The sequence below is a fragment of the Crinia signifera genome, chromosome 19 (assembly GCF_055691185.1).
Source record: "Crinia signifera chromosome 19, ASM5569118v1, whole genome shotgun sequence".
Lineage (NCBI taxonomy): Eukaryota > Metazoa > Chordata > Amphibia > Anura > Myobatrachidae > Crinia > Crinia signifera.
Window position 1 is genome coordinate 115,970,197 of NC_139226.1, and position 27,098 is coordinate 115,997,294.

General features: G+C 45.5%; 1 protein-coding gene across 1 annotated transcript; it reads right to left on the bottom strand.

Annotated features, from left to right (window-relative positions):
• Nucleotides 1-2,852: 2,852 nt before the first annotated feature.
• On the bottom strand, nucleotides 2,853-23,324 carry DLAT (dihydrolipoamide S-acetyltransferase). The gene is made up of 14 exons (XM_083163210.1): nucleotides 22,908-23,324; nucleotides 21,838-21,939; nucleotides 20,439-20,563; nucleotides 18,757-18,907; nucleotides 17,036-17,162; nucleotides 15,851-16,035; nucleotides 14,606-14,756; nucleotides 13,049-13,116; nucleotides 11,941-12,051; nucleotides 11,086-11,193; nucleotides 9,424-9,542; nucleotides 7,951-8,113; nucleotides 5,636-5,772; nucleotides 2,853-3,329 (listed from the first exon to the last, which is right to left on the bottom strand). Exons 1-14 carry the CDS (start codon nucleotides 23,307-23,309, stop codon nucleotides 3,200-3,202), a joined length of 2,079 nt encoding a protein of 692 aa, XP_083019336.1. The 5' UTR covers nucleotides 23,310-23,324; the 3' UTR covers nucleotides 2,853-3,199.
• Between the last annotated feature and the right edge of the window lie 3,774 nt (nucleotides 23,325-27,098).

Sequence of the window (27,098 nt, forward strand, 5' to 3'; positions counted from 1 at the left end):
TGGTAGCACCCTATGGCAGTGGTTCTCAAACTGTGCGGTGCTGTGAGGCTCTTCCAGGGGTGCCTCAGGTTGGTGCTGCATGACCAATTCAAATTATCTAGGTTTAATAATAGGCCAAACAAGTGCTAATGGTTGCCAATCATAAAACATGAGGACAATCTAGCACAATTGTACACTAAAATGTACAGTAAAAGATCAATAAACTCTTTAATTCTAGGGGTGTCGTGAGCAAATTCTGATAGGCTAGGGTACCACGATTTAAGAAAGTTTAGGAACCACTGCGGCCAGTCCTGTCTCCAGGCATACATTATAGAGAACTTAATCAGATTACAGTGAATAAAATATATATCCTTCCACAAATTCTAAAATTGTTTGATCAAAGGAATTCTCTGTATTCATTTACAGATGGATTCGTATTCAGTGTGATGAGTGTAAGAAAGCATTTACTATCTGTAGGGTGGATTATTCCCTTTATGTTTTGCAATTGTCCTGCAGTGTTTCAGGATCTGAGCAATAATGTTCTCTGAAACCTGTTGGGAACATGTAGACTGGCTGTGATTGGATAGAACCTTGTTGCCCGTGCCAAGCGATCACAGACTGGGATTGGGTCTCACGGGAGCTGGCCAATAAGGGATTCCCTCTTACAGTCATAACGGCGGAATTAGACCTCATGGGACCCCAATAAAGACCTATTTTGCCCCCTTCTTTAAACAACCAATCTATAACACTAAGGGCCCCATCTTAGGGGGGATGTATAAACCAGTGTTAAGTGCATGTGCTTTTTTAAATGTATTATTAGTGGCACTGCCCCCTTGAAGCCTCACTGGTGTTTGTGATTTGAGCAATGAAGGAATCACCCACTATGTCGCTTTGTCCGCTTCGCCAGGCTGATGTTGACTGCTCCCCACAGCTGGGACAATGCTGCCGGCTTGTGGCTGTGCAGGAGATCTTGCAATAATAGCAAGATACACCCGGGAAGAGGCACATTGTGTGTGTGTGTGTGTGTGTGTGGGGTGGATATATCCATTAGATGGCATGTGATAGCAAATGTATCCCCCCCTCTTCGCACATCTGTGAAGCCATTCGCAGCTGTGCACATGTGCAGGTTTTCACACCGGTGGGGAGGGGTGAACTGATCACTGAATCAGCCGCCCTTTTTCAATCTGCTCAGGAGATATACGAGTGGGAGCGGGTGTTCGATATGATTTACCTACAATCAAAATCCCAACGGTCAAAATACCGACAATTGACCGACAGTCAAAATACCTGCATTTAAAATATAGACAGGTCAAAAATTAGACATGTTTTTCATATTTTTTGGGGTCTGTATGTTGACATAGGTTGACATAAACCCCCGTGCTTCGCTGCACTCAACACACTATTATATTCCCCCTCCATATCCACTGGGATGGTAAAGTATGTACAAGTCTGTATTTTGAGCGTCGGTATTTTGATTGTAGGTAAATTGACCACATCCCATGGGAGCTGCACAAACAGTTGCCTCTGGTGCGGGAGGCAGCATAAAGGATGCGCCTTGGTCTCCTGTCCGGTCTCATCCATAAAATGCCATCACCCTTGTAGTTATACTTATTACCAAGAAAATAAAATATAATAAAACAAATAACTTCCAGGCCAAGTATCCAATATACCTAAAACATTTTAACCTTTGTAAGAAACTTCCATCTTGTTACAAAGGCAGCTGTGCTGAAATGCACAAAGCGCTAGTTGCCTTGACAAGCACAATTAATAGCCACTTCAGCCCAAAAAGAAGTTTACGCTGCCCACACGTGGTAAGAATTCCTTAAATGACATGGCCGTTATTTTGACCGATCGGAATGACCAATAGTTTAATAACTCTCCATGATCCAATACAAGCGTCCTCCGGTCGTTCATCCAGCTCGCTGATCCCTTCAGCAGGCGGAAAGATGATATACACAATTTGGCAAACATTGTTCTGTGTGTAAGCATGTTGAACGAGGTTGCAATAATGTGTTCTATGATTTACAATCATTAAATAACCCATCTAACCCTCTGATCACTTATTCAGTTGTTCGGTGTGTGTGCGTTTGATATTGTTTAAGACATTGCATTGTTCATTAAATCTATCTGTGTGTGGGCACCTTTAGAAGAGATGTAAAGAAGAACAATAATCCATAAAGATAATACTAACTTTAGGGAAAAAAAATTATTTTCTGGCATCCCTAAAGCCAACTGCGGAACCTACACAGTATAAAGCCGTGTTGTATAGCTTAGTATTTATTATTGCCATTTTTCCCCTATTAAGCAATGTACTGCACAATCCCTCATAGCATCCCCACCACTGCACAATCCCTCATAGCATCCCCATCACACACCCTCATTTCCTCCTCACCACTGTACCCCCTATCAGTGTGCACCCTCTCATCACCATCAGTACATCACCCACCAAAAAACTGCAGCCACCAGTCAGCGTAGAGCCAGGACAGGAGGATCGTGGTGGACTTTCTGGCGCCGCTGATGCCCGACCTGCACAGCATTACTGGGAGTGTGGGAGGGGACGCGCTCACGCAGCAGCCACCTCCCCGCCATTGGTTGGTGCGGCTGCCGCGTCGCCGCATCCCCTCCCACACTCCTAGTAATGCTGCGCGGGTCGGGCATCAGCGGCACCGCACCAGGCTGCAATCAAGGGGGTCCAGGCCTTGCTGCTGTACCGCAATAACAAGTGGCTCAGCTAGTCAGGCCGCTTGTCACTGCTCTACAGGTTTGAGTGGCGGGACAGTCGCGAGCCGCCTGTTGCCCACCCCTGTTCTTAAGTAATTCCTTTACAGATGACAATATTAACCACCAGTAGAATAAATCAGATGGAGCCGAGCTTCCTAAACATATATTTATTCATCCATCCATCAGCAAATATGCAGACCACCATATATGTCTATATTTATATATATGACCTGCTCATGACGTATTTGACAGCCACGATATAAAACCCTTTCAGGGAACAGTAACCATGGTAAGAAATGTTTATACCATTAATGACATGAACATATTACAGCCCTGTGCAGGCAGCGGACAGTTACTGGAGTGGAGAGCACTGACTGGTTACTGTACAATATGAGGAATAATTTGTTCATTTAAGTAAAAAAAAAAAAAAGTTATGTGTTCTGAGACGGCGGTATATAAATAGTAGGAGTAGACCCAAGGAAAGAAGAGATCTCTGGATTTATAAAAGCATTGTTGTAGGCTTTTCCAGGAACTTTTTGAATTCCGCTAACCATTGAGCACCAACAGCCCCGTCTACCACGCGGTGGTCGCAGCTCAGAGTGACAGACATCATGTTGGCAACGTCAAAACTGCAAAAAATATATAACAAAAGTGTCACGTTGTCACTCATTTACAACCATTCATTGGACGGATTACATTCACATTAATAACTTTGCGTTTAAAATAAAAAGAAAACAAAAAAAGTTAAGAAATTAGCATTTAACGGAGATTAGAATCATAGTTGATAAAAAGTAGTCAAAGATTTTTTTGAAAAAACTATTTACTAGGTGGGGGAAGGTGCACCTCTTACATCTGCGTGTTTATAAGCCCCCCATTATAAAATTACAACCCACCTACAGGTGTTAAGGCCCATACACACTGGGCGACTGAGCTGAAAGTCACTCAAAACAGCAAGTTTGAGCGGCTTTCAGCTCAAAGCCGCCCAGTGTTTATGGCCCAGTGATGAGCGCTGCTGCGAGCGTGATCCCACATCATCGCTGGGAAAGCTGTTCATCTGCTGGTATTACCAGCAGATGAACGGCTTTGCATAGCGCTGCGCTATGCAAAGCCGTCATCTCCCTGCTGATGGCGCCGAGCAGGGGGAAAGCCGCTCAGTGTGTATGCTCTGAGCGGCTTTCCCCCAGCGATGATAGCGATCATCCCTGTCCATACACACTGGGCATAGGCGCCCAGTGTGTATGGACCTTTAATAGATCCAGAGTGACACAGACTAATGGGCCTGCCAGACAATGATCAATGTGAACACATTATTTTTGGGCCCTCAGCTGCCTTCTGGGGCCCCACATGAACCATAACAGGACAAATGGGAAATATTGCATTATCGCTACTGCTCTGACTATTATGTAATACTAAGCTGCACCTGTGTTGCCTATATAGCCATTTCCTGGAATGGACCAATGAGAATGCAGTTCAGACTCTAGGGGGTAATATTACTAAAGCTTCTAAAAATGCCCATAGTGACCAATCGGCTTTTGTATCATTTCTCTATTGCATCCTACAAAATGATAGACAATATCTGATTGGTTACTATGGGCAGCCAATCACCTGCTAACTGCCATGTTACAGGCTGTGTTTGAATAAAGTCAGTAAGGAGCTGATTGGCTGGACGTTTATCTCTCCTTATCACACTTGCATTTATCGGTACTTGTTTCCAAGCACGGCGCCCGTCGGGTCCCATCGCATACCTTAACTTATGGTATGCGATGGGATCCGACAGACCCGATTTTCGGGCTTTAAAGACGTTTTTAATACAGTTTAAAAAAAAAAAATCGCATTATAATGGCATGCGATGCGACGCGGCCAACCCAATTTTTTACATTGGACCCAATGTTAAATGCCCCCCCAGACCCGATTTTTAATTGTAAACCCACCCTGATGGTTAATTATGTCAAATGCCCCCCCCCCATTGTTAACGCAACGCCACGATCAACGTCATCCCAAAGCGTGGCAAGTGTAGCGAGCCCGCGTGGGGCGCCGGTACGCGTCCTCCGACCTTTTCATACCCCCACTATCCACGTCGGCGTGGAGTTGATTTTATATAGTGGGGTGAGCGCAGCGAGCCACCGATTATTCCGACCCGATGGCATACAATTAGAGTCGGTGGAGCCGTGCTAGGAAACAAGTACCCATTTATCTCTTGTTAAGGCTTAATACATCTGCCCCAATGACCCTTAGGTGCTTTACTAGTATTCATTAGGCGCTGGTTCCTTCCCTCCATTGGGCAGAGCAGGAAATGTGGAAGCCGGCTGCTCCCTTGTAATCTTATGGCCCCCATATAATCACCAATACCCCATTCCACCAGCAGTGATGACCGGCAATCCATCGGGGGAATCAGAAAAATGAAACCGGTTAATATTGCCTGATCCTAACTGAAAACAGTCAAGATCGGGGGATTCAGTTTTTTTTTTTAACAGGTTTAATATTAGTTATCCCCTGATCCAGCATTTGGGGGACCGGGGCACTACCCCCATTACATCTCAGGAGTATGAGGCAATAATTCTCTACTAATGGGGCCAACATTCTGGGAGATTTTACTGAGCGATCTGAGCAAAGCTTAGATGACTCAGCGCACAGTGCTGCACAGCAAAGTATCAGCGCAGTGTGCTGAGTGTTCGGTCACCTCCGGTGAGTACACTGGCCCTGACTGGCGCTCTAACTAGATTTATCCGGCATGCTGGATATTAAACACTGGGCGATAGCGATGCATGGGAGCGATGCATGGGGCCGCGCATCGCTACACGGAGCGATGTATGGGGCATCTTATAAGCGATCTAGTGAGTTCTAGACCTGAACCATTGGTCAATCACAAGCAGCCACAGTAACAGACCTATCCCTATGCCCAGTGGACGTAGAGAACATCCTGTAATTCACTTACCCTCTCTCATTATCTGCTGGAAGCAGCCTGTTCTCGGATCCTCCCACAGCAAGGATACAGGCCTGAGGGGGATTTATTATGGCTGAGAAGTTTTTGATGCCATACATCCCTAAGTTGGACACTGTAAATGTTCCACCCTAGAATATACAACATTCAATATCAGATGGGCAATTGTAAAATACAAAGTGCACAGTGTTTTTGCTTTTCTAAAAATGTTACGCAGTATGTATAATGGAGATGACTTTACACCATAATCTTTCTCTGGAAGGGCATAATTATATTACTGCAATACAAGTCAAATGGTTCTGAAAGCGCGATTACCTCCTGTGTATTTGGCACCCATTTCAGATACCCCAGAATCAGAGGAATTCATCTGGAGCTTTTAGCCATGCAGCTCTGGCTCTATGGAACTCACTTCCCTTCAGAGTTCAGGACCATTCTAGAATCCTTCAAAAACAGACTCAAGACTTTCCTGTTTACTCAAGCCTTCCCTTATGTATGGTTTATGAAAAGCTTTTCTGTACTTCAGTGTTCCTGTACTTTATTACATTAATTCTCTCTGTTAAACGCCTTGAGTCCTACTGGAAAAAGCGCCATATAAATATTATTATTATTATTATTATTATGGGGTAAATTGACGAAAGCAGGGGTGGGGAACCTTTTTTGTGCCAAGGGCCGTTTGTATGGGGAAAAAATCCTTCGAGGGCCATATGTAAAAATGTCTCTTACAAATTGTCCTGCTGCAGCCGTCCCACGCTCCGGCGGCTGCCGTTGAATAGGACTGAGAGTCTCCGGCTGCTGTTGCTTAAGAGGAATCTTGCGAGAACTACCGACCTCTCGCGAGAATTCCCCTGTACTTTACTGCGGGCAAAGCCGCCAGACGGGTGGGAGGGCCACTCAGACCGGCTACGGGGGCCAAATACGGCCCCCGGGCCTGAGGTTCCCCACCCCTGGACTAAAGGTTGATTTTGATCTACTCTAAATCTATTTTAACCATTGTTTGTTTTAGTCCCTGAAACACAACATCTATTTTAAATATAGTAAAATCGACCTCTAGTATATTACCGTTAGTTCTTCCATGAGACGCTTGCATGCTCCACACGCAGTGACAAAGGCTGCAATACTATAGTAAGGAGGGAAGCTGGGACAAGTGACTGGTATTCTCAGAGGCAGCTTGGAAGATTAAGGGGATATTCAATCCCGGCCGTTATTTCTGCCAGCCCTCGCCTAGTTAATGCAGCCGTTTCCAACAGCATTGAAGGCTGTTTCCGACAAAAAGGATCAGACATTAAAACAAGTCTGATCTGTTTTTTTGAAAATGGATTGTCGGATTTTTCAACAATACTCTGACTTTCCGTCACAAAAACGGCCTGGGATTCCGACAATCGGAATCCCGGACTGAATATCCCTCTAAGGCAGTGGTTCCCAACCTTTTTTCTCTCCCGTACACCTTGTTTAGGCTTTTCATTTATAAGTACCCCTCCTCTCAATTTGAAATTTCCACAGTACTTATGAGTGTAAGTGAGCAGTATGCATGTCCTAATATTAAGGAGTAGCCGAGGACTAGTATATGGTCAGGAATCAGGTCCGTCTTTGTCTGGCCGCTGGCTGTGTATTGTCTCCAGAGTTCCCGCTAACACCTGTAGGATTAATGCTTCTTCCACCCATGTCAGTGCGGACAGATGTTCACCGGTAGCTCTCAGTGAATTGCTGGTTGGGCAAAAGCACAAGTAGACGCTGATGATGCTGCAGATGGAACTGGAAATGACACAACGTGGCTTGTTTTCATGCCAATGGTAGACTTCTTTTACCATTGGGAGACTTTTTCTTTTTCCGCCATTACCAATATTATTTCCGAGTACCCCTAACTGGTCTGCAGAGTACCCCCAGGGGTACTAGTACCCCAGGTTGGGAACCACTGCTCTAAGGCAACTAAACTTAAATAAATAAGAACCCTACACATTCAATAAAATACCTGAATCCTACAGCAAATTACCTATTTTGCATCCATACACCTGTGCAGAGCACGGAGCATAGCAGATCTTACCCAACGAGAATGCCAAACTTGCGCTGGTGACAGAAATCTCATTTGACATTCAAGTTAGATGATCAAAAAAAAAAAAAAAATTCTATAAGACACCGAAGCGATTTTTGAAATATTATTACATATTTCCACAACGTATTATTTCTCCAAAAAAAAAATCTCGCAATCTGCTTAAGTTTACTACAGAAAACCACTTATCTCAGGGAAGGAAAGTGTACTATATGGGGAGAATCTAAAAGGATCTGGTTGAATCCAATAAAAAGGAGCGTACCTGGAATTCATGCGGCTTTAGCTTGCCTTCCCGGGCTCGGGTGGCTAAAGAGGTCACGTCTTTGCTGATAGATGCCAGGCCCTTAATATGAGCATTGAAGACGATTGGGGTTATCAGGCCAGCAGGGGTGCTCACCGCCACATTTACATCCACCACGTGATTCCTGGGAGGCGAGAGACCTAGCATCAGTTCTCAGACAGAAATACTGTACGTTTGGGCATACCAAGGTAAAATGCACAAAATGACATTATACGCCTCTTTCTCTCCCTACATCCATAACCGCACTGATGTCTCTATCACGTAGTACTCCGACATCACAGACTGGAAACAAAAATACATCACCTGATCTGAAATGACTCCAATGGGAGACACTGCCCGACCGGTACAGAACAATAGACATGGATCACTTATGTCATCACCAGGGCTTGTCCATGCAGGTCCTTGGTGTACGCACGTGCAAGCCAACAGCAGTCAGATAATACAATATAAACATAGGGGCTGATTCAACACTGGTGGGGGGTGGTCTGCGCACGTGCGTATTTGCACATGTGCAGACACCGGGAGTTGTTCGCTCCAGAGAGGGTGGGCAGGGGTGAACAGGGGGCTGGGTCTGTGGAACGGCCAGCGTTTTATTGCCGTTCCCCTGGGAACGAGGGTGGGCCGATGCCTCTTTGGCAGACACCGATGGAAATTCAGTTCAGACTGACTTATTTCCAATGGGGAAAGAAATCATTTGACAGTCGGGGACCATTGAATGATTGCTCTCCCCTTCGAGCCCCATGTGAGAGGAAGTATTCGTGTACATGGTACCGAGGAAATTCGGTGGCAGGTGGTGAGTATTACATTCGGCCAGGTGGTGGTCGGCATTACAGGGCTTGCTAAGCAGCAAACGAACCCCTGCTTAGCAAGCCTTACTGAATCAGGCCCATAGTACAGAGGCGCCTTCGTACACTGTTGCTACCGTCACGCCGCACAGCCCTTCTTGTGATGCACCAGATCCTGCGCGACCATTTGCTTGACACAGTTGCTCCACAAATCTGCACCGATTAATCTGATATACGACACTTGTATAACTGTGTGTCTGAATCTGTACACAAAGTGCTGCACTGCCGAGGCCCGTGGCTTTGTGCTTCATATACAGATGCGGACTCGGTTGCACACAGATAAAGTGTTGTGTATACACTGAATCCGTGCATACTCATGCAGTGGTTTTGTTGCATCATAGTTGTAGCGAAGATGCAAAATCACTTTGTGCAACTCACTGATGCTGCATGGTGTATAGCGGCTAGGTGCACAAGGCCGCATCTGTACAGGGTAAAAACCAATGATTGAAATATTGATACCACACATGAAGACACAATTATGGTATCAGTCAGTGACCCTGTGTGTCTGGGAAGGGCGAGCAGACAGAATGGGAACAGAGTCGCTGAGTAAGCAAAGGTGTAGGTGAGATCAGATGCATTTCTTACTTACTGCCGAATAACTGTGTCCATCCAGGAGGAGTTGGCCTCAGGAACTTTTAGACATGATAGCGCGGACGCCTTAATGATGAAATCATTGACCGAGAGCTTAACGTTGTCAGATTTGGCAACCTGTAACATGAGGAGAGATCCAGTTTACACAGACCAATCAGTAGCGCCAAGTTGATTTGTACCTCCACCTGGTGACAACATTTGATACACACACACACACACACACACACACAAAAGTGTCGCTCCCGTTTTTATCTGGTGAAAAGAACACTTTTAATCCAGAACAATCAATCAAAGTTTCGGTACTTGTTTCCTAGCACGGCGCCCATCGCATCGTATACCATAAGCCATACAATGGTATACGATGCAATGTTACACGACGGCAGCCGATGTTCTATAATTTTAAAATCGTATACCATCGCATTGTATGCCATAAACAAATGGTATACGATTTTAAATTGTATAAGCACCCTACTGGGTGTTTTCAATGTTAAATAGGCCCCATATAAGATTATTAATTGTATAAGTACCGTAAGGGGTGCTTACAATGTTAAAAGCACCCCCACGCCACCTCCACTATCAACACCAACCCGAAGCATGGCGAGCGTAGCAAGCCCGAGAGGGGTGGCGGTACGCGTCCTCTGACCTTTTCATACCCCCACCATCCACGTCAGCGTGGAATTGATTATATATATATATAGTGTGGCGAGCGCAGCGAGCCCAAAGCGTGGTTAGCGCAGCGAGCCCCACGAGGGGACGCGGAATACATGCAAAGTAATACGCGCGCGCTCGCCACGCTTCGGACTCGGTGGCTCGCCACACTATATAAAATCAACTCCACGCCGACGTGGATAGTGGGGGTATGAAAAGGTCGGAGGCCGAGTACCACCGCCGCTCGTCACGCTTCGGGTTGGCGTTGATAGTGGGGGTGGCGTAGGGGTACATTTACTATATGGCATGCGATGCGATACAATGCATACGATGCCATACAACAGAAAATCGGGGGCACCGTGCTAGGAAACAAGTACCAATGTTTCAATGCCTCTGGGGCATTTTCTTCAGGGTGCGATATACAACAAACAAGTGAAAAAGAAGTGCCTACCTGTTTTTCACTTGTTTGTTGTATATCTCTTCCAGAAGAAAATGCCCTAGAGCACAGATTCTCAAACTCAGTCCTCAGAACCCCACAAACAGTGGATGTTTTGCAGGTCTCCTCACAGAATCACAAGTGAAATAATTAGCTCCACTTGTGGATCTTTTAAAATGTGTCAATGAGTAATAAATGCACCTGTGCACACGGCCGGGTGACCGGGAAAATGTGATGTGTGTGTGTCCTCACAAAAAATGTTAACAGTGTAATTGGATACAATTATGGGGGGATGGGGGGACATAGACATACAGACTATGGGGGGATGCAATCCTCCGCCACTATTCCCGACTGGGGAAATAGTGGCAGAGCCCTATTCAATGCTGTCTTTACCGACAACATTGAAGAGGGATCATGGCAGAACAAGCCTGGCTGGAATCGTGACGATCCATGGGCGTTATATATACACATACACGTCGCAATGACTACATACTGTAAGAAAGCACAGCATGCAAATGTTATGTCTGTTCTAATATATATATATATATATATTTTACCACAGGAATTAGCTCTTACCTCATTCAGCTCTTTTCTTAACTGTATTATTTCCCCCATATTGATATCAATAGAAAGATAGTAGTGAGGTATCGTCTGTTTGGACTGCATAAGCCGCTGGGCGATCACCTACAGACAAATAACCGGTGAGAATTCCACAAAATATATATATTTTTTAATAATAATAATAAAAAAAAAAAAAATTATATATATTGCCATGTCCCATTCTGAATAATGTAAAAACACTGATATCATAACCACCCAGTGTCCAGAACGGCTCCAAAGTGCCAATGACATGGGATCAGCAGTTATACGGTTTGTAAAGCCTCTCACAGAATAGTGATAAATCTGCAGCAATAAGAATGGAAATGGAGCAGAACAGGAACAAAACAACACTGCAGTTACTAGGAGGCTGAGGTGAGAGAAGGGGGTAGTGGTTAGAGCAGTGATTTCCAATTGGTGGCAGACCAAACAAGATTTTAAAATTGCCAAGGCACGTCATCAGACTAACACAGGTAAAAACACATCAGCTTCCACATGAGAGAAAAAAAAAAAAAAACTATTGGCCCCCAAGTGAAAAAAACATTCACACTAGTCCCCACAGGTAACAAAAATAAAACACATTGGCCCTCACATGAAAACAAGAGACCAGTGAATAACAGTTGAACTGGTTTGGGCAACTCTAGCTGTGGGGGCACACTTGAGAACAGCTGAATACACACTAGTGTACCACGGCACAGTGGTTGAAAAACACTGGGTTAGAGGTTCCTTAGAACCAGAGAGTGACTAGTAAGACAGAGGGAGAACAGACAGGCATTGGAGTAGCAAAGAAGGAACAACAATTGATGCATTAGACTTGGAACTATTTTGTCCTACCTTTCGAATATTGCTAATAGGAACATCTGTAAAAACACCGGAGGGTACAGCAGCAACAGATGGGGTAGCTGAAGGGGTCAGGGGAGCAGCAACAGCAGTTGGAGGAGCCGCCTGAGGGAATAAGTGTACAAAATATATATCACCAGTAATAGACAACTTATGTAGGGTACACACCAGAACGATTAGGGCTCAATCCCATCAATCTGGATCCAATTCCAATCGATTGTATGTAGATTGGGCATGTTTTTGCATGTTTAGATCCAATTTCGATTCGATTCCAATCCGATGCGCGTCCCCGCTGTCGTTTGGTCATTTTACAGATCCTACTTGCTGCAGGTAGGATCTGTAAAAGATCCATTCAACCGGATACAGACTCAGATCGGATTGCAGATCATGTGCTCCACCAGACCATCGCATGATCTGCTAACGATCTACTGACAATCAGGAATGTTCTGGTGTGTACCAGGCATTAACCTGCACAGTCTGTTTAGATAGACGCACACTGCTATCATAACAGTCTTGTGTTCCGTTTTTATTTATAAACTCACCACAAGTGGTTTGCAGCGCTGTGAATATGGCCAATGGGAAAAGTCCTTCTCATGTACCAGGGAGGTAGGAGTGTGTAGTAATGCAGCAGGTTAGCATACTAACTGCTGGTCCCTGCTCTATATTGAGAGCTATAAAACGTGCATCAGACTGTGCTCTTTTAGGCACCGATAATATTGTGAACTATATTGGCGGTGCCACCGGATGAACGATATAGCACATAAACACTGAACGATATCGTCCATTGATGTCACCGGGGCGTGTGTGTGTGTCCGAAAAAAAAGCATGCAGTCCTTCACTATATGTCAAATGGAGCTGCAAGGACAGAGGTTGGGAGTGGCAAACGACCCACGGGAACGCGCATCGTTTGTCAATCGTAGCATAAACAATGGGCGATACTTCAAAGGATATCGCTCAGAAGGGGATTAAAATGAGAGCTTTAGTTTATTTTAAAAAAACAAAACCACAAAAAAAAAAAAAAACGCCCATATCTAAAGTGAGATAGATTATAGCATATAAATATACATGAGGGAGGTATTTTAAAGAACTAGAGAATACTTACAGGCACAGCCTTAGGAGGAATGAAGGATTCAATATCTTTCTTTGTAACCCTGCCATCTGGCCCAGTACCTGATATAACCCAAAAGAACAAAGTGTAAGATAAAGCAGCAACCGTAGTCGTAGTGATAGAAGTAGCAATAATAGCAACAACGGACAAGAATCAATGACTAGAGAATAGGCCCTTTAGGTTACAAAAAAGTGAGATCACCCCCTACGTTCCAGGGAAGGAATCCTATAATCTCACACCTCACCAGGGACTACTGATGTATAAAGTTCATAATGAGTGTGGATGGGTACGGATCATTTAGTCGACACCCCAAGGTCAACACAGTTTTTCACTGTTTTTTTTTACCCGAATGTCAACACAGTCGACATGGACACTGAAACGTAGAGCTGCGCTCGGCACACTATTTTATTCTCCCACCACGCCCTAGAGGATGGTAGGGCATGAAATACCGCCTGTCGGCACATGTCGGCTCAAAAAACCCCATGTCGCCCTTTAGATGGTCAACCTAATGCTTGTGTCGACCTTGTCCCATGTCGACCATCCAACCTTATCCCATGTGGAGACTGCAAGTAGGTGATACATTATTCAAAGAAGAAAAAAAAAAAAAGGCTGCATTAAAAGCCTGGATAACCTGGAGTCACATTTAATGGCTGCCTTATGTTTAGTTCAGTTACTATTCAGAACAATAATCAACAGTCTATATATAAATATACAAGTGACAGTAAATGCACAATGTATTAAAGAAGCAAATCTATCTTGCCGCACTAAATCCCCTACCATGTATCCTGGCTCCTTCCCACATGATGGGTATTTATATTAGGATAACCCGTGGCACAAAACTAGGTAGAACCCCCGAGGATAACCCCACATCATCTGGGAAAGGGTTTTATTGCAACAGAAGGGGTGAACGTTCAGTATGGCGGAGAGGTAGTATAAGCCCACACGTTATGTTCACCAATAACGCTTCTACCCCATGTATGTTGTTACCGGCATTGGTTATATGACAGGGACACTATGCACCACTGTCCATATCGGTGCTGCTGTCTAATAGATAGACCGCCTATAGCAATGTATGGACATTCTGCCTCCGGCAGCTTACGATTTTGAGAGCTGCAGGTGGATATGCCTGATCTCCACTGCAGCGACAGCGCGGTCCCTACCAGTGGCGAACGGTGGCACCAGAGTGTGCAGATCTCCCAATAATAGCGAGATCTCGAGCATGCTCAGTGAGTATGGCAGCAGAGGTGGGTGGGGTGGTGGATGACAGCGCTGGACTATGATTAAAGAGCTGACACATCGCAGTGCAACAGCGGGTTCCGATGGGGGGGGGGGGGGGGGGAGCCAAAAAAGGGGAGGATTTGGATCACCGGTTAGGTGAGATACCGCACCCCCTTATTCGTTCTAGACAGAATAATACATTTGGCCAATAAGAGTGTCTGCTTCACCAGGATATTGCGTAGCATTGGGACCCGACATTTAAAAAAAAATTAAATAGTATTTTAAAACATCTCCCCCATTGTCTGGCGCTGGTGTCTGTAGCACAAGTCTCACCTTTCACTTGCTTTACATCGATGCCTCTTTCAGACGCCAGCTTTTTGGCCAGTGGACTCACAAACGCTCTCCCTTTGGACACAGAAGGAGCAGAACTTGGAGCTGGAGCAGCAGCAGCGGCCGCTGGTGGAGCCTGCGGCAACCCGGCAGCCTTAGAAAGGAGACACAGCATAGTGAGGACAGACTGACCCGTGCGCTATCAATATGAACTGTCCAAGAAACACCAGAACTATGTAACATATGCTGGTGAGATACCAAGTGGTCAAGCTACTAAAATGGGGGATCTATCGAAGAATCAGATTCTACTTCATTATTTAGCACCTTCTAGAAGATAATAGATAGCATCTAAATGGTTGCTATTGGCAACATCCCATCTTCAATAGGACTTCAGTCTTAGTAAATTTTAGTCACTGTAGTACACACGGACTGTGCCTTGCACCTATATTTTCCAATTATATCATATATTCATAGTGTATTAGTCCCAAGGTACAAAACATGGAGAACATTAAATGAAAAAACAAAAATCTCATGTGGCCATTATTTTTAGCAATTTTTTTTAAATTATACCGTTGATCATTAACTTCAATCTCCAATTCTGCAATGCACATAATGACTGGGCCCATACACACTAGAAGATTATCTTGCCAATCTGGCTGGTTGGAACGAAAATCTGGAAATTTTTGGGAGCAAATGACCATTTGCTCCTAAACATGAAAATCAGACAAAAATGATCATTCAGACAAATTGGTTAAATCAATTTATGCAGATGACGGCTTTGGTCCATTTTTCAACTTTTGAGAGCAAATGGTTGATTGTAATTTGTTCCCAAAAAATTTAAGCCAGATTGGAAAGAATCTTCTAGTGTGTATGGCGGCCCTCTAATGGGGGTATGCAATATGGCATTCCAACCGTCGGAACATCCCAGCAGTCAGAATCCTATGCCGATTTCCGCTGATCCGACAGTAACTCGATAGTCGGTATGCAATTATTCCAGCTGTCGAGTGTCAAAAGTCAGCGGATTGACAAAAACGGCTGTGAAAGCGACAACCCGAGACCATTTCCGACAAAACAGATCCGACTTAAAAAAAAAAAAGGTGGATTGAATAGGTGAGTGCCGATATTTCCCTTTTCAGGAAATACGGGCACATACTGAACACCCCCCCCCCCCCCCTTAAGGCTACGACAATTACAAAACTACACTTTTGGCATAACTGATTATTTGCACCGTCCAGAGCAGACACCTACCGGAGTGAAGGGAGCCGCCTGGGGTTTAATATCGATTTCTACAGCCGACTCCTTGTAATCAGCAAAGCTCCCAATATCGGACTCTTTCTCCACTATGATACAAAGAGGTGTCCCAAGTGGTACATCCCGCGAGCCTTCAGCCACCAGGATTTTAGCCAAGTATCCCTCCTCCTGCACCTCAAAACCTTTAGTGACACAGAAAAGAATGTAAGAAACAGCACAAGGATCTCTCACTAAGGCCCTTATTCTGATTGAGTCGGATGACTCTGAGTGCGGACGGACAGCCGATGGTTGGTATTTGCGCATGTGCAGAGGCGTATCTGCGCATGTGCGAACGCCTCACACGTACGAACACGGCGTGAGGTCCGTGCAGAAAATGATCGTACGGAACTATCCGAGCAGGGGGTGGAGAGGGGCGTGAAGGGCTGTTTGGGCTCATAACCCATATGCGTACGCCCCGCGTTTCCATGTAAACACTAGGCGTACGTATGGTAATGCGGCCGTGACGCACGTGTGGGGGGTGGACAGCTGACATAGCCGGATGCCAGCTGCCCGCCCATATCCCTGATTTCATACGGAGAAATGTCCGAGTGGTCTGGAGCACTCGGTGCTGCCTGACCACTCGGTCCATCATTCGATGGTCGGCGACCATCGGAGGATGGGGGCGGTTCCCGCAGATGGAGGAGGTGTTTATATAAAACATCCACTCGCGGTCAGTTTGGTAGGCGGGGCTAAGAGCACTTGGTTCCTGTCCGAAATACGCATCCGTTCGATTCAACTAGAATAAGGGCCTAAGATATGACAGAGATAAAAAGGTAATGAGTGGGACCAGCAGAACAAACAAGCTACAATGGAAACATTCCATGTCCCCCATTCTGTATCTCTTCATCCTCATTAATAAAATGGTTCTCCTGGCACATTCCCCTTTGTATTTGCATACTAGAAAATATACTGCATGGAGAAATAATATTCCTGTTGTAGGGGTTCCGTTATCTCCTATGGGGGTGTAACAAGTTTAACTGCCATTGTATTTCCTTTGTACATAGACCCGTCCTATAATGTTATTATGTTGAATAGCCTCACAATACAAGAGCTTGGCAGCACAGCATGTATGGCAGAGGTGGAAATGTACTCCCTATATTTTTGTACCCTGTCGTTTCTCCATATGTTACAGGAGTTAGTTACCTATGGTCGCTTTATCGGTCTCAATCTCGGCCAGAAGGTCTCCTTCACTGAGTTTCTCTCCAACCTTCTTCTCCCACTTCTGCACTGTGCCCATGGTCATGGTCGGTGACAGGGCCGGCAACATGATCTATTTAGCAATAATGGGAACACTCATCATTAGGTAAATGATGGAGGAGGTACAGTATGCTTCGCTAGAACTTTTTTTTTTTACAATTTTTCCCAATGCATACATAAAAAAACAACAACATAAAAACAAATCCCTGTTACTTTTCTTTCACGTCGCAATGCCAAGTCAGACATTAAACTCTGGTCGCCCATTATACAGAGAGCGGACTGGGTTTAATCCTTCTTATATCACAGTTCAAATTGCCAGGTTGGTTTACCGAGGTTATAAGCTTTGGTACTTTCACACGGCACTTCAACACATCACCAACCCGGCAATTACCTGGGTCCCCAAAAGTGTAAAAGCGGTATCATTTGAAATTAAATTCACTGTTGTCTTTAAAATAAAGTTGAAAAAAATCTGAAAGACTACAATAATAATAATAATAAATTAAAAATGATGTATTTTATGTTTATTATACATTGTTTCAATGTATATTGGCCCTCCAGCTGTTATGAAACTGCATATCCCAGCATGCCTTGCCATAGTTTTGGCATTGCCTAATAGCAAAACTGTGGCAAAGCATGCTGGGATGTGTAGTTTCACAACATCGGGAGGGCCACAGTTCGGACATGCCTGCATTAGAACATAAGCCCTGAGCAGCAAGTGTAATGGTGTCAGCTGCCTACCACTCCTTAGGCATCAGTCAGAGAGTGGTGATCACGGTTTCGGTGTCAGTTTCCAAAAGAACCATGTTACCCACAACACACTGCATGCAGGGCGTTACATGAATGTGGCCCTGGTCTAAATCGTTATCGTATCTTATTCAATCCCCACCGCTATTTCCAACTGGGAAAATAGCAGACGGCACCTATTCAATGCTGTCTTGCCCGACAGAAGAGGCAGATTGACAGAATGGGCCTGACTTTAAAAGCTGTCGGGCCTGTTTTGCCAAGAATGGCTGTGAATTGTCCTAATCACGGCCGGATCTCGACAATCCATGGCCGTTTACGCGGACACGCCCCCCTTTTCGACAATCAACAGAAGGGACACTGAATCCCGCTTGGCGATTTGTGGTCGAGCGAAACGGGCCAGGGTCTTGGCTGTCGGGACGTACCAACAGTTGTGACCCGGGATTGACCACTTAAGAGTCACTTCCTGGCATGATAAAAACTTCATAAAAGTGTGAAACCCAAACTAAACCCACCTATTTCTATCACAATTTCACTTTTAGATCCAGAACATCCAACCTGTGAAATTTGACCTCATAACATTATAACAAGAATAGCAGTTTAATATACCTACACTGGAAGCGGAACCAATATAAAAACACAGGTGGTGCCAACATATGTTTAAGTCCTAGAAACAATATATTTATAAACAGTGAGTACTGAGCTTATTAGTTATAAATAAGGAGTTCTGATGTCATCCTTTCCGGACACATCAGGAAGAGTAATATCACCCCCTGATGTAAGATACTACATATACCGGAAGTCCCCAAAGGCTGTCATGACCTGTATTAAAGCATATTATGCTGTTGTATGATCTGCAATATCACAATAACTTGCAAAGTGTTGAAGATATACGGCATCCCTAACACAGGGAGAGCCCAGTTCACCTTCATGTGAGTGGGATAGGTGCTGCCGGGGGCTTGAACTGCAGGTGGTGGGGTTTGTTGGTTGGGAGCTGCCGGGGAAGCTATTGGAGTAGACGTGGCGGGAGCTGCAGAGTCCAAGGTGTAGTTTTTAAAGGCATCAATGAGTTCTGGCCTGTTGAATGAGAGACCAAATTGATTATTTAGGAATTTGTAAAATGGTCAAAATACACACTACACTATACACATAATATACACTATATACATAATTTCAAGTGCTATATAAAATGTGACAATGGTACTTTTAGGCAGAAGACACAACAGGATTACTAAATACTTGGTTACTACTAAACAAGATCGGACAATCAGTGCTATAAACTAAATTAAGATGATCTTTCTTCTTTATTCTCCTACACGAGTTCTTGTATATATATAAAAAAATAAATTTATTCTAAAACACTACCCTGACATGTAGCTGGCATGTACTTTCTGTAAAGGGCGCAAGTTGGGTTCCTATGAATTGCAGGTTAGTATATAGAGCTCCAATATGCGTCACAAAAACAAAACAAAAAAACAAGTGTTATATTTACAAATGAAGAACTAGAACATTGTATGGTCCAGCTGGAATCCAATATATAAAATGTTAATGCAGGGGTGGACAATACACGGCCCCCTGTACAACTACACATCTCTCGATGTTTAGTGTTGCTCCCGGCTGGAGATTTATATTCCTCATTGGAAGTCATGTTCTTCCTACACCCTGCTGAAGAAGTGCGCTGTGCTTATGTTCAATCCAATATACTACTCCAACAGAAACGTGAACACACAGAATGGGTGCTATACACAAGTGATGCTAATAAATGGGGTTGGGATCAATTGGTCTACAGTATGTTGGTCGACAAGCATTAGGTCAACATGGGGAAGGTCGACATGGTTCTAGGTCGATACAAGCATTAGGTCGACAGTCAGAAGGTCGACAGTCAGAAGGTCGACATGGGGTTTTTCATCATATTTTGACCCAAATGTCTACACAGTCGACATGGATACAGTTTAAAGTGCACCGCATACCCTCACTACGCTCGGCACACCCCGCCCTAGTGGATGGTAGGGCATGAAATACCGCTTGTCGGCAGATGTCGGCTCAAAAAACAGTGAAAAACCCCATGTCGACCTTTTGACTGTCGACATATCCCCATGTCGTCCTAGAACCATGTCGACCATCATGCTGTAGACCAAATGACCATATCCCAATATATGCATAAACTCATGCAATTAATAACATGTTATAACTTCAGTGTTCACTAGGAAGACTTGTGTATGTAAAAGGAACACAGCGCCCCCTTACCATAAAATAAGTCATCACAGGTTTCCATACTTGTATGACAGCACCTCTTGCTTTCATATGATAAGCATTGTGACTAAAGGAGCCCATACACGCTCCGTCCGTTCTGTACTATGAGATGTGCGCTCCCGCAGCATCTCATAGTACAGTACAAGAAGTACGTGCTGCACATACTTTTTGTACTAGCTTTACATCGTATCGCATTGCATGCACAAGGCATGCGATACGTACTTTAAAAGTACAGAACGGACGCCCAGAACGGAGAGTGTATGGGCTCCTTTAGGCTATCCTCACAACTGACAGTAGTTACATAATACACAGTGATATAAAATGCGTGCACAGACCACAGGCGACAGTCACCTACTTGTCTACAGTAATGCAGATTATGGCGCCAATGGCGACGTCTTTTGTTCCTTCTGCCACCAGGATCTTCGCCATGTAGCATTCCTCCAAACTCTCAAATCCTACCGTGGCCTTGTCAGTCTCTACCTGTGAGACAAGGGTTGGAAAGTTACTAAAAAACGACTGCAATATTATTTTCACTGTCGATTTACAGAACTTTGGATCAGACAAGCCATCCTTGTGCTCTTTGGATATCAAATGAATCTTTTTAATTGTGGTATAATGCATATACGTATTAAATGCATTTTAAGTTAACAAGCCTAGCAAAGCCACATTGGTAAATTAAAATGAATATGTTCTACGGAGCCAAGTAAAATACCTGAAAAGTCACTGATGTATAGAACTAGAAATGTACAGCATTTTGGGCATCTTTAGTTTTAGGGAAAAAGCAGCCAATGCTTATAATCAGTTTGGGTAATTGAACATCAAAAAAAAAAAAAAACTGCATTTCCAGTCTCCTAGGTAACAAATATTTGTCACAGTATGTCAACTGGTGGATTCATGGACAGACACATGGACACTGCTGTCACTGTAAGCACAAGTGACAGGCAATATTTTGGCCAATTAACCACATATCCTAGGGCAGCACCAGTATAGACATGCTTTTTTTAAAGATACAAGACGAGATACAGAGAAAATACCTTTTTAACATTGAAGTTTACATATTGGCAACAATAAAAATATATCTTAAAATCGATGTGTGAAAAAATAATTGTTGCAGTTTACTTACCCGTTAAAGATTTAGATGGGCATCTCAATGGGTCATACACATGGGCTGATTTCAGGGCATTTTCTAAGTGATCCAACTTAATTTGACTAGATCGCTTAGAAAATGCCCTACATCACTACGTGTGTAGGGGCCACAGAGATGCGCGGCGCTATCACCTGGCAATTAAGATTCAGCATGCTGGATAAAGTCCAGTTACACCAGATGAGGGCCGGTGTTGTCACCAAAGAACACTAGCCCTGACAGACCGCTCAGCACATAGCGCTGTGCGATCTAGCATCGCTCTGCAAAATCTCCCCATGTGTAGGTCCCATTACTGCTATATTTTTAAATGGTTACATTAAATAAGAGAAGCTACTGAGAAATGACAGCGTTAAAGAAACCATAGTGAAACTCATGCCAATACAGTTTCCCATGTACATCTCTGCTCTTCTTACAGCGTTCAAATAAAAATTCTTAAGGCTTTGAGACATTCTCTCTCTGCCTAGTTCAGCGATGGCCAATCAAATATATTACAGGGCTTTAAGGATACAAACATAAAGGTTATACCGTGCAGTGGGAAAGGTAAATATAATAAAAATGATACACTTGAATGATGACAAATAGTTGGAAGCATGAATCAGGCTGTTATTACCTCAGCAATTAGATCCCCTTCACTGATTTTTTCCCCTTCCTTCTTCTCCCAACGAGCAATGGTTCCCATCTGCATTGTGGGGGAAAGTGCAGGCAAAGGTACCTAGAGACGGGAAGATATTTTCCAATAAGACACAAATGAATTTGCAGACCTATGTAAGAGATATCCTGTTTCCATTAAAACACACACCTCATGTACAGCGAGCAGGTGTTCCCTTACCCCATGGCAGTGCTCCAGTTATCAAATACCTGAAGCTGACCTGTAGTAAATGGAACACCACTGGGACAGTTAGCAAACTGGCAGCCATTGAGAGCTCAGCTGAGCAGCTTCTGTGTTTTTACATATATTACAGTGGTTCCAGGAGGTTTAGATGAGCCATGGCCCACTCACAACGCGGGGATTATACTTTACCAGCAGATCAATTGGTTTGGTTCTCCAAACAACAAAAAGAACAATTACATAGTGTAAGCAGCACCATCGTTCCACCAGTACAACATGCATTAGATTTGATGGAATGTTAAAGTCACCTTATTAACAGTATATATAGGATCTCATTGTGACGATTATTATTAGTAATAGCACCCGACAGGTTTTATCTGTGGAAACTCATTGTCACCTTGAAAAAAACTTTGTACACACAGATACCAGGCAGATTCCATGCTGCCCTTCACCTGACACCCAGCAACTGAGTGCTCTGACCCCAGCATATGGCTCACTGCCCCCTATCCTCTACCAGGGCTGGATGATGGGTTGGAGTGGGTACAAGGAGGGGATACACTGGCAATGTTGTTATACAGGTAATGTAATGTGTCACACTGCCAGCACCACATATGAGCTGTGCCCACTGTAGTGCCACCAGGTCACGTTATGCCACAGTGACCCCCCGCCCTGCTCATGTAGGCACTGTCCCAACACTGCACAATACAGGCACCGGCCACCCATGCAATGGGGAAACACAAGTCCCAGCATGCACAGAAAGGCAGACAGGGCACGCTGGAACTTGTAGTGACACCAGCATGCAGGATACCTGTGCCCTCCCCACTGCCAGCCCCCCAGTGCCGGCTGCTCACCTTCTGATGGGGAGGCAGGCTGTACCACCTCCGCCCGGCCTCCGCTCCCTGTCTCCCCAGCACCCGGGCTGCAGGAGCGCTGCCTGTGTCCCCGATAAGGGCTCGGAGCCGGCTCCCCGCTCCCATGTGGTACCTCCGGAGCCGCCCCGCCGGGTTTCCTTGTCCCCGGGCCGGCAGAACGGAGCGGAGGGGGCCGCGGAGCCTCAGGCACAGGCGGAGCATGTCTGCTGGAGGAACGATGAGGGCCTCGGTCCTCTCCTTCTGTCTGCAATGACCTCCCCGGCGAAACGGGGAACACTTACGGCAGGCGCTGCTGCCTCCTCCGCCCTCCAGGGGGCGCGCCTCCACCGATGTGACGGACAGGTGCCATCTTGGTACACCCGGAGAACTATAACCCCTCATTTCTACTACAGCTGCGGAGTGAGATCTGACACGCAGCCCTCGGCGGCATTGCTGAATTCATGTATCACGGTAAGCGGGGAAGGAAGCGATGGCGAGGAGTCTGCATGTAATAAACGTGACCAGCTTTGATTGCCTGGGTGGAGCAAGATGGCGGCTCTGTCGAGCATGCGCGTTGTGCACAGGCGCCTTGCGGCAAAGAGTGTCGTAACACCATTTGGTCGTAAAGTTGGGCGGGTGAGAGGTGTGACAGTGATTGACAGGAGCTCCTGGCAACGGCGTGTCTATGTCACGTGACGGGCGGCTATCACTGCTCACGTGGGTGGTTTCTATACAGTACGTCCTGGGAGGGGTAATAGCATTGGTTCTATTTCCTAGGACCTAGTCCTAGTGGTGGGTGAAAAGAAAGTCGCGTGACACGGCAGTACAGTGGGAGATGACGTGCTTACTGACACTTGCTCCTCCCCCGGGGCGTGAAAGGGAAAGGTCCACTCCGAGTCCTTAGTACGTAGAGCTGGGCAAAGTGACTCACTACAGCAGGCATGTCCAAACAGTCAGTGGCCCTCCAGCTGTTGCCTTGACATAGTTTTAGCATTCCCTAATAACAAAACTGTGGCAATGCATGATGGGACTTGTAGTTTCACATCAGCTGGAGGCAGTGGCGTAAGTTCGTTCCAGTTGCCCAGAGGCAAGATATATATTGGTGCCCCCCACACATACAACCCTATATAACCTTATATAAAATATATACTTCTGTTCAGATAGATAGATAGATAGAGAACACATATATATTTCAGAACTCCACAGAAGCAATATCGTTGGCTTTTAAATATCTGATTTAAACTTCCAGGGAGGGGAGAGGTGCCCCCTTGGGAGCAGGAGCCCGGCGGCAGGTGACTCCATTGCCTCCCAGAGTTCTGCCTCTGGCTGGAGGGCCATAGTTTGGACATGCATGCACTACAGAGAGCTGTTGGTGATCAGTTGATACTACACAGCCCAGCAAACAGATCTGCATATGTATGAAAACAAACCGAAACTGAACTGAAGAATGACCATTCACCATTCAGTGAGCAATGGCTCATGGTCTCTTTAAAAGGAACCATTCAAAATATGTTTCACTGACGACTGACCCATCTCTACTCCTTAGCCTACTAGGATATCATGTATAAACTACTCCATATACCTCCACCTGCGTTTTGGGGGTTTTTACCACATTCTGATATGCACTAAAACCCCTCCCTGCGGGAATTCGCTGTGGGGGTTACACCAGCTCCATCGTAACTGCCATAGAAGCCTATGGACTTCTTTTTGCAGCACTACTGTGAGAGGGATCCAACAGATCCCTCCCAGCATGCCCCGCAGCCACCAGCTTCTCAGAGTTGGCTACCCCAGCGTCTATAACACATGCGATTAGTATTACAAAGGGCAGCTCTTGCAATAAAAGCTGCCCTTTGTAAAGGAGTCGGCAGAAGGTGAGCGGGTCCACAGCACCTCCCCCTCCTCCTACCAGGGCCGGCAACAGAAATCTTGGGGCCCTGTACAATGACATTTCTGGGGGCCCCACCTAATCCCAAATCCACACAACCCTCTTCTGCATGAGCCTCATTTAACCTTTTGCTGCTCCAGATCCTGCTTTCAGGTGCGGACTTCTCTCGTTCTCAGTCCTGCTGGCCTGGCTCCTGGCTGCTGCTTCCTGCTGGCTCCAGCTGCTGGTGGCCTGTCACTTTCACAAAAGAATGCTGAGCACTATGAGCAGGCAGGGCAGGTTGTTCGCAGAGTGCGGAACAGATGACCCACACATGCGCAGTAAAAGTACAGGAGCCAGAGACTGAGGCCACAGCACCAGTGGCAGGTACTGCTGTGCGCCTGCGTCCCCAGGCCGTGCGCACACACAGAGTAGATGGATCTGTGCGCCAAGTGGCAGGGCGCACACACAGTAGACGGCAGTGGCACACAGTGAGTCAGTCAGACTCTGCCAAAAACAGATGGTGCACTGTAGACGGCCGGGCCGCAAGGGTCACTGACAGGCCATCTAGTACAGGCAGTGGCCGTGCCGGGGTATGGAAACTGGGGCCCTTCAGATCTCTTGGGCCCGTCACACTTGACCCCCCCATCGCCGGCCCTGCCTCCTACCCAGCTGCTGCCTACTGTTGCTGGGGGGGTGGGCTCCGCCTCTACCTGCACCTGGAAGGGATTGTACAGCCTGGACACATGTGAGGGGTGATTGGTGGGAGTCCATACGGGGCGGCAGCAGGTCACGGTAAGTAGCCCATTGGCATTTTTGCCCTTCCAAGAGAGAGAGAGAAAGAGGTAAGCATACCCTCCTCCAACTTTACTTTTTTGGCCAGTACAGTAACAGACAGAAAGGGCTTTATACAAGTTTTCTGGGTCTCCAGTTGTCTGTTAAAAGTATAGGAAAGGGTACATGACCATGCTCCATTTACCTGTGGCCACGCCCCCTCTCCGAATTTGAACTGATTGCTGCCCTTCAGATGTTGAAGGGTATGAGAAAGAGAGGGAGAGAAAAGGAGAACGGAGAGGGAGCACAGAGACAGGTAGGGAGTGCAGAGAGACAGAAAGGTAGTGAGAGAGGGGGGAAGGGAGGGTTGCCTACTTTTTAGGCTGTCCTCTCCAGGAGAGGGCAGCCATATAGAGGAATCAGGGAGAGGAGCCGGCAGGTGTGTTGCAAAAGGGGTGGAGCCGGAGTTGACGCTCAACAACTGAGCCTTGGGTGGGGGCGTGGCCGCTTTGAAATGCCAGTATTACAGGCATTGCAAATGGGGGGGCAGGGCCACAATGACTCGATTCACGTCATCAGGTTCCACAGACCCCAGCCAAGGTTGGATTGCGGGAGGCTGGGGGGACTTGCCCACCTTCCTGGTGGGGCCAAGAGGCAGACCCGATTTTTGGAGCCCCCTGGCCACTGGGGTAGGGTATTGATTTGGCAATCATAAGAAGTACATGTGGAATTGACCGGTACATACCAATATAATTTCGCTAGCCTTGTGAATTAAGTCAACAGTGCCTTATCTTGCCATTACAATCATTGTAATCAATTGAGCAGTGAACAGTAGTACACCACTGCTCTATATGTTCTGTGTTGTCTGTCAACAAAAGTATTTTAAAAAGTATTTAATAAAAGTTACGTCTTAAAATTACCAATCATAAAATTACTATCCATCTTTTATTTTTTTATTTTCTTTACCTAAGCGTGCCCCCAAACAAAGGAGAGTACTTTTTCTTGTTTCTTTCAAATCTAAATGTTTTATACTCTCAGGGGTGCACCTCCACACCTCTTGTTTACTGTGGAATGAATCATTAATACCCAGTTATTGCCTGTTATAAATTTTCACATTTATTGAGTGCAACTTGTGCACTCCCAATTCCCCCTTTCCCCACCTCTACTGTTTGTGGAGCATTGGCATTTACACGGTTTTGGTGCATATCTTATTAAGCTACCAAATCAGACTTTCCACTTGGAGATTCTGGAGTGGAAGGCCCAGGTGGCAAGTGGATGGGGATTGGTGAAGTAAATGACTCCCTCTGATGTACGCCTGAATCACGGCTTTGTTCAGTTTTGGCTGGGGCCACAATTACACAGCTCTCGGTGTACAGCACCAGATCTCCACGAGCTTACTCTACACACGCTTTAGTTTCACCAGCAGTACTTAACACATAATCAGACAATACAATAAACCAGTGCGATACCTCACGTTTATCTGTGAGATTTGTATAGTGACAGCGAATAATGAGAGTGTCCGCGCTTCTATAATAATGAGGCAGCACAAATAA

What these genes read in the sequence shown, in the direction of transcription:
- DLAT (XM_083163210.1), bottom strand. Translation starts at nt 23,309, where the DNA reads ATGAGGGGTTATAGTTCTCCGGGTGTACCAAGATGGCACCTGTCCGTC. An exon ending in AAGGGGATCTAATTGCTGAG is followed by an intron (nt 20,564 to 21,837) that starts GTAATAACAGCC and finishes CTTGTCTCACAG; the next exon opens with GTAGAGACTGACAAGGCCAC. An exon ending in CCTATCCCACTCACATGAAG is followed by an intron (nt 17,163 to 18,756) that starts GTGAACTGGGCT and finishes ATTGCTAAATAG; the next exon opens with ATCATGTTGCCGGCCCTGTC.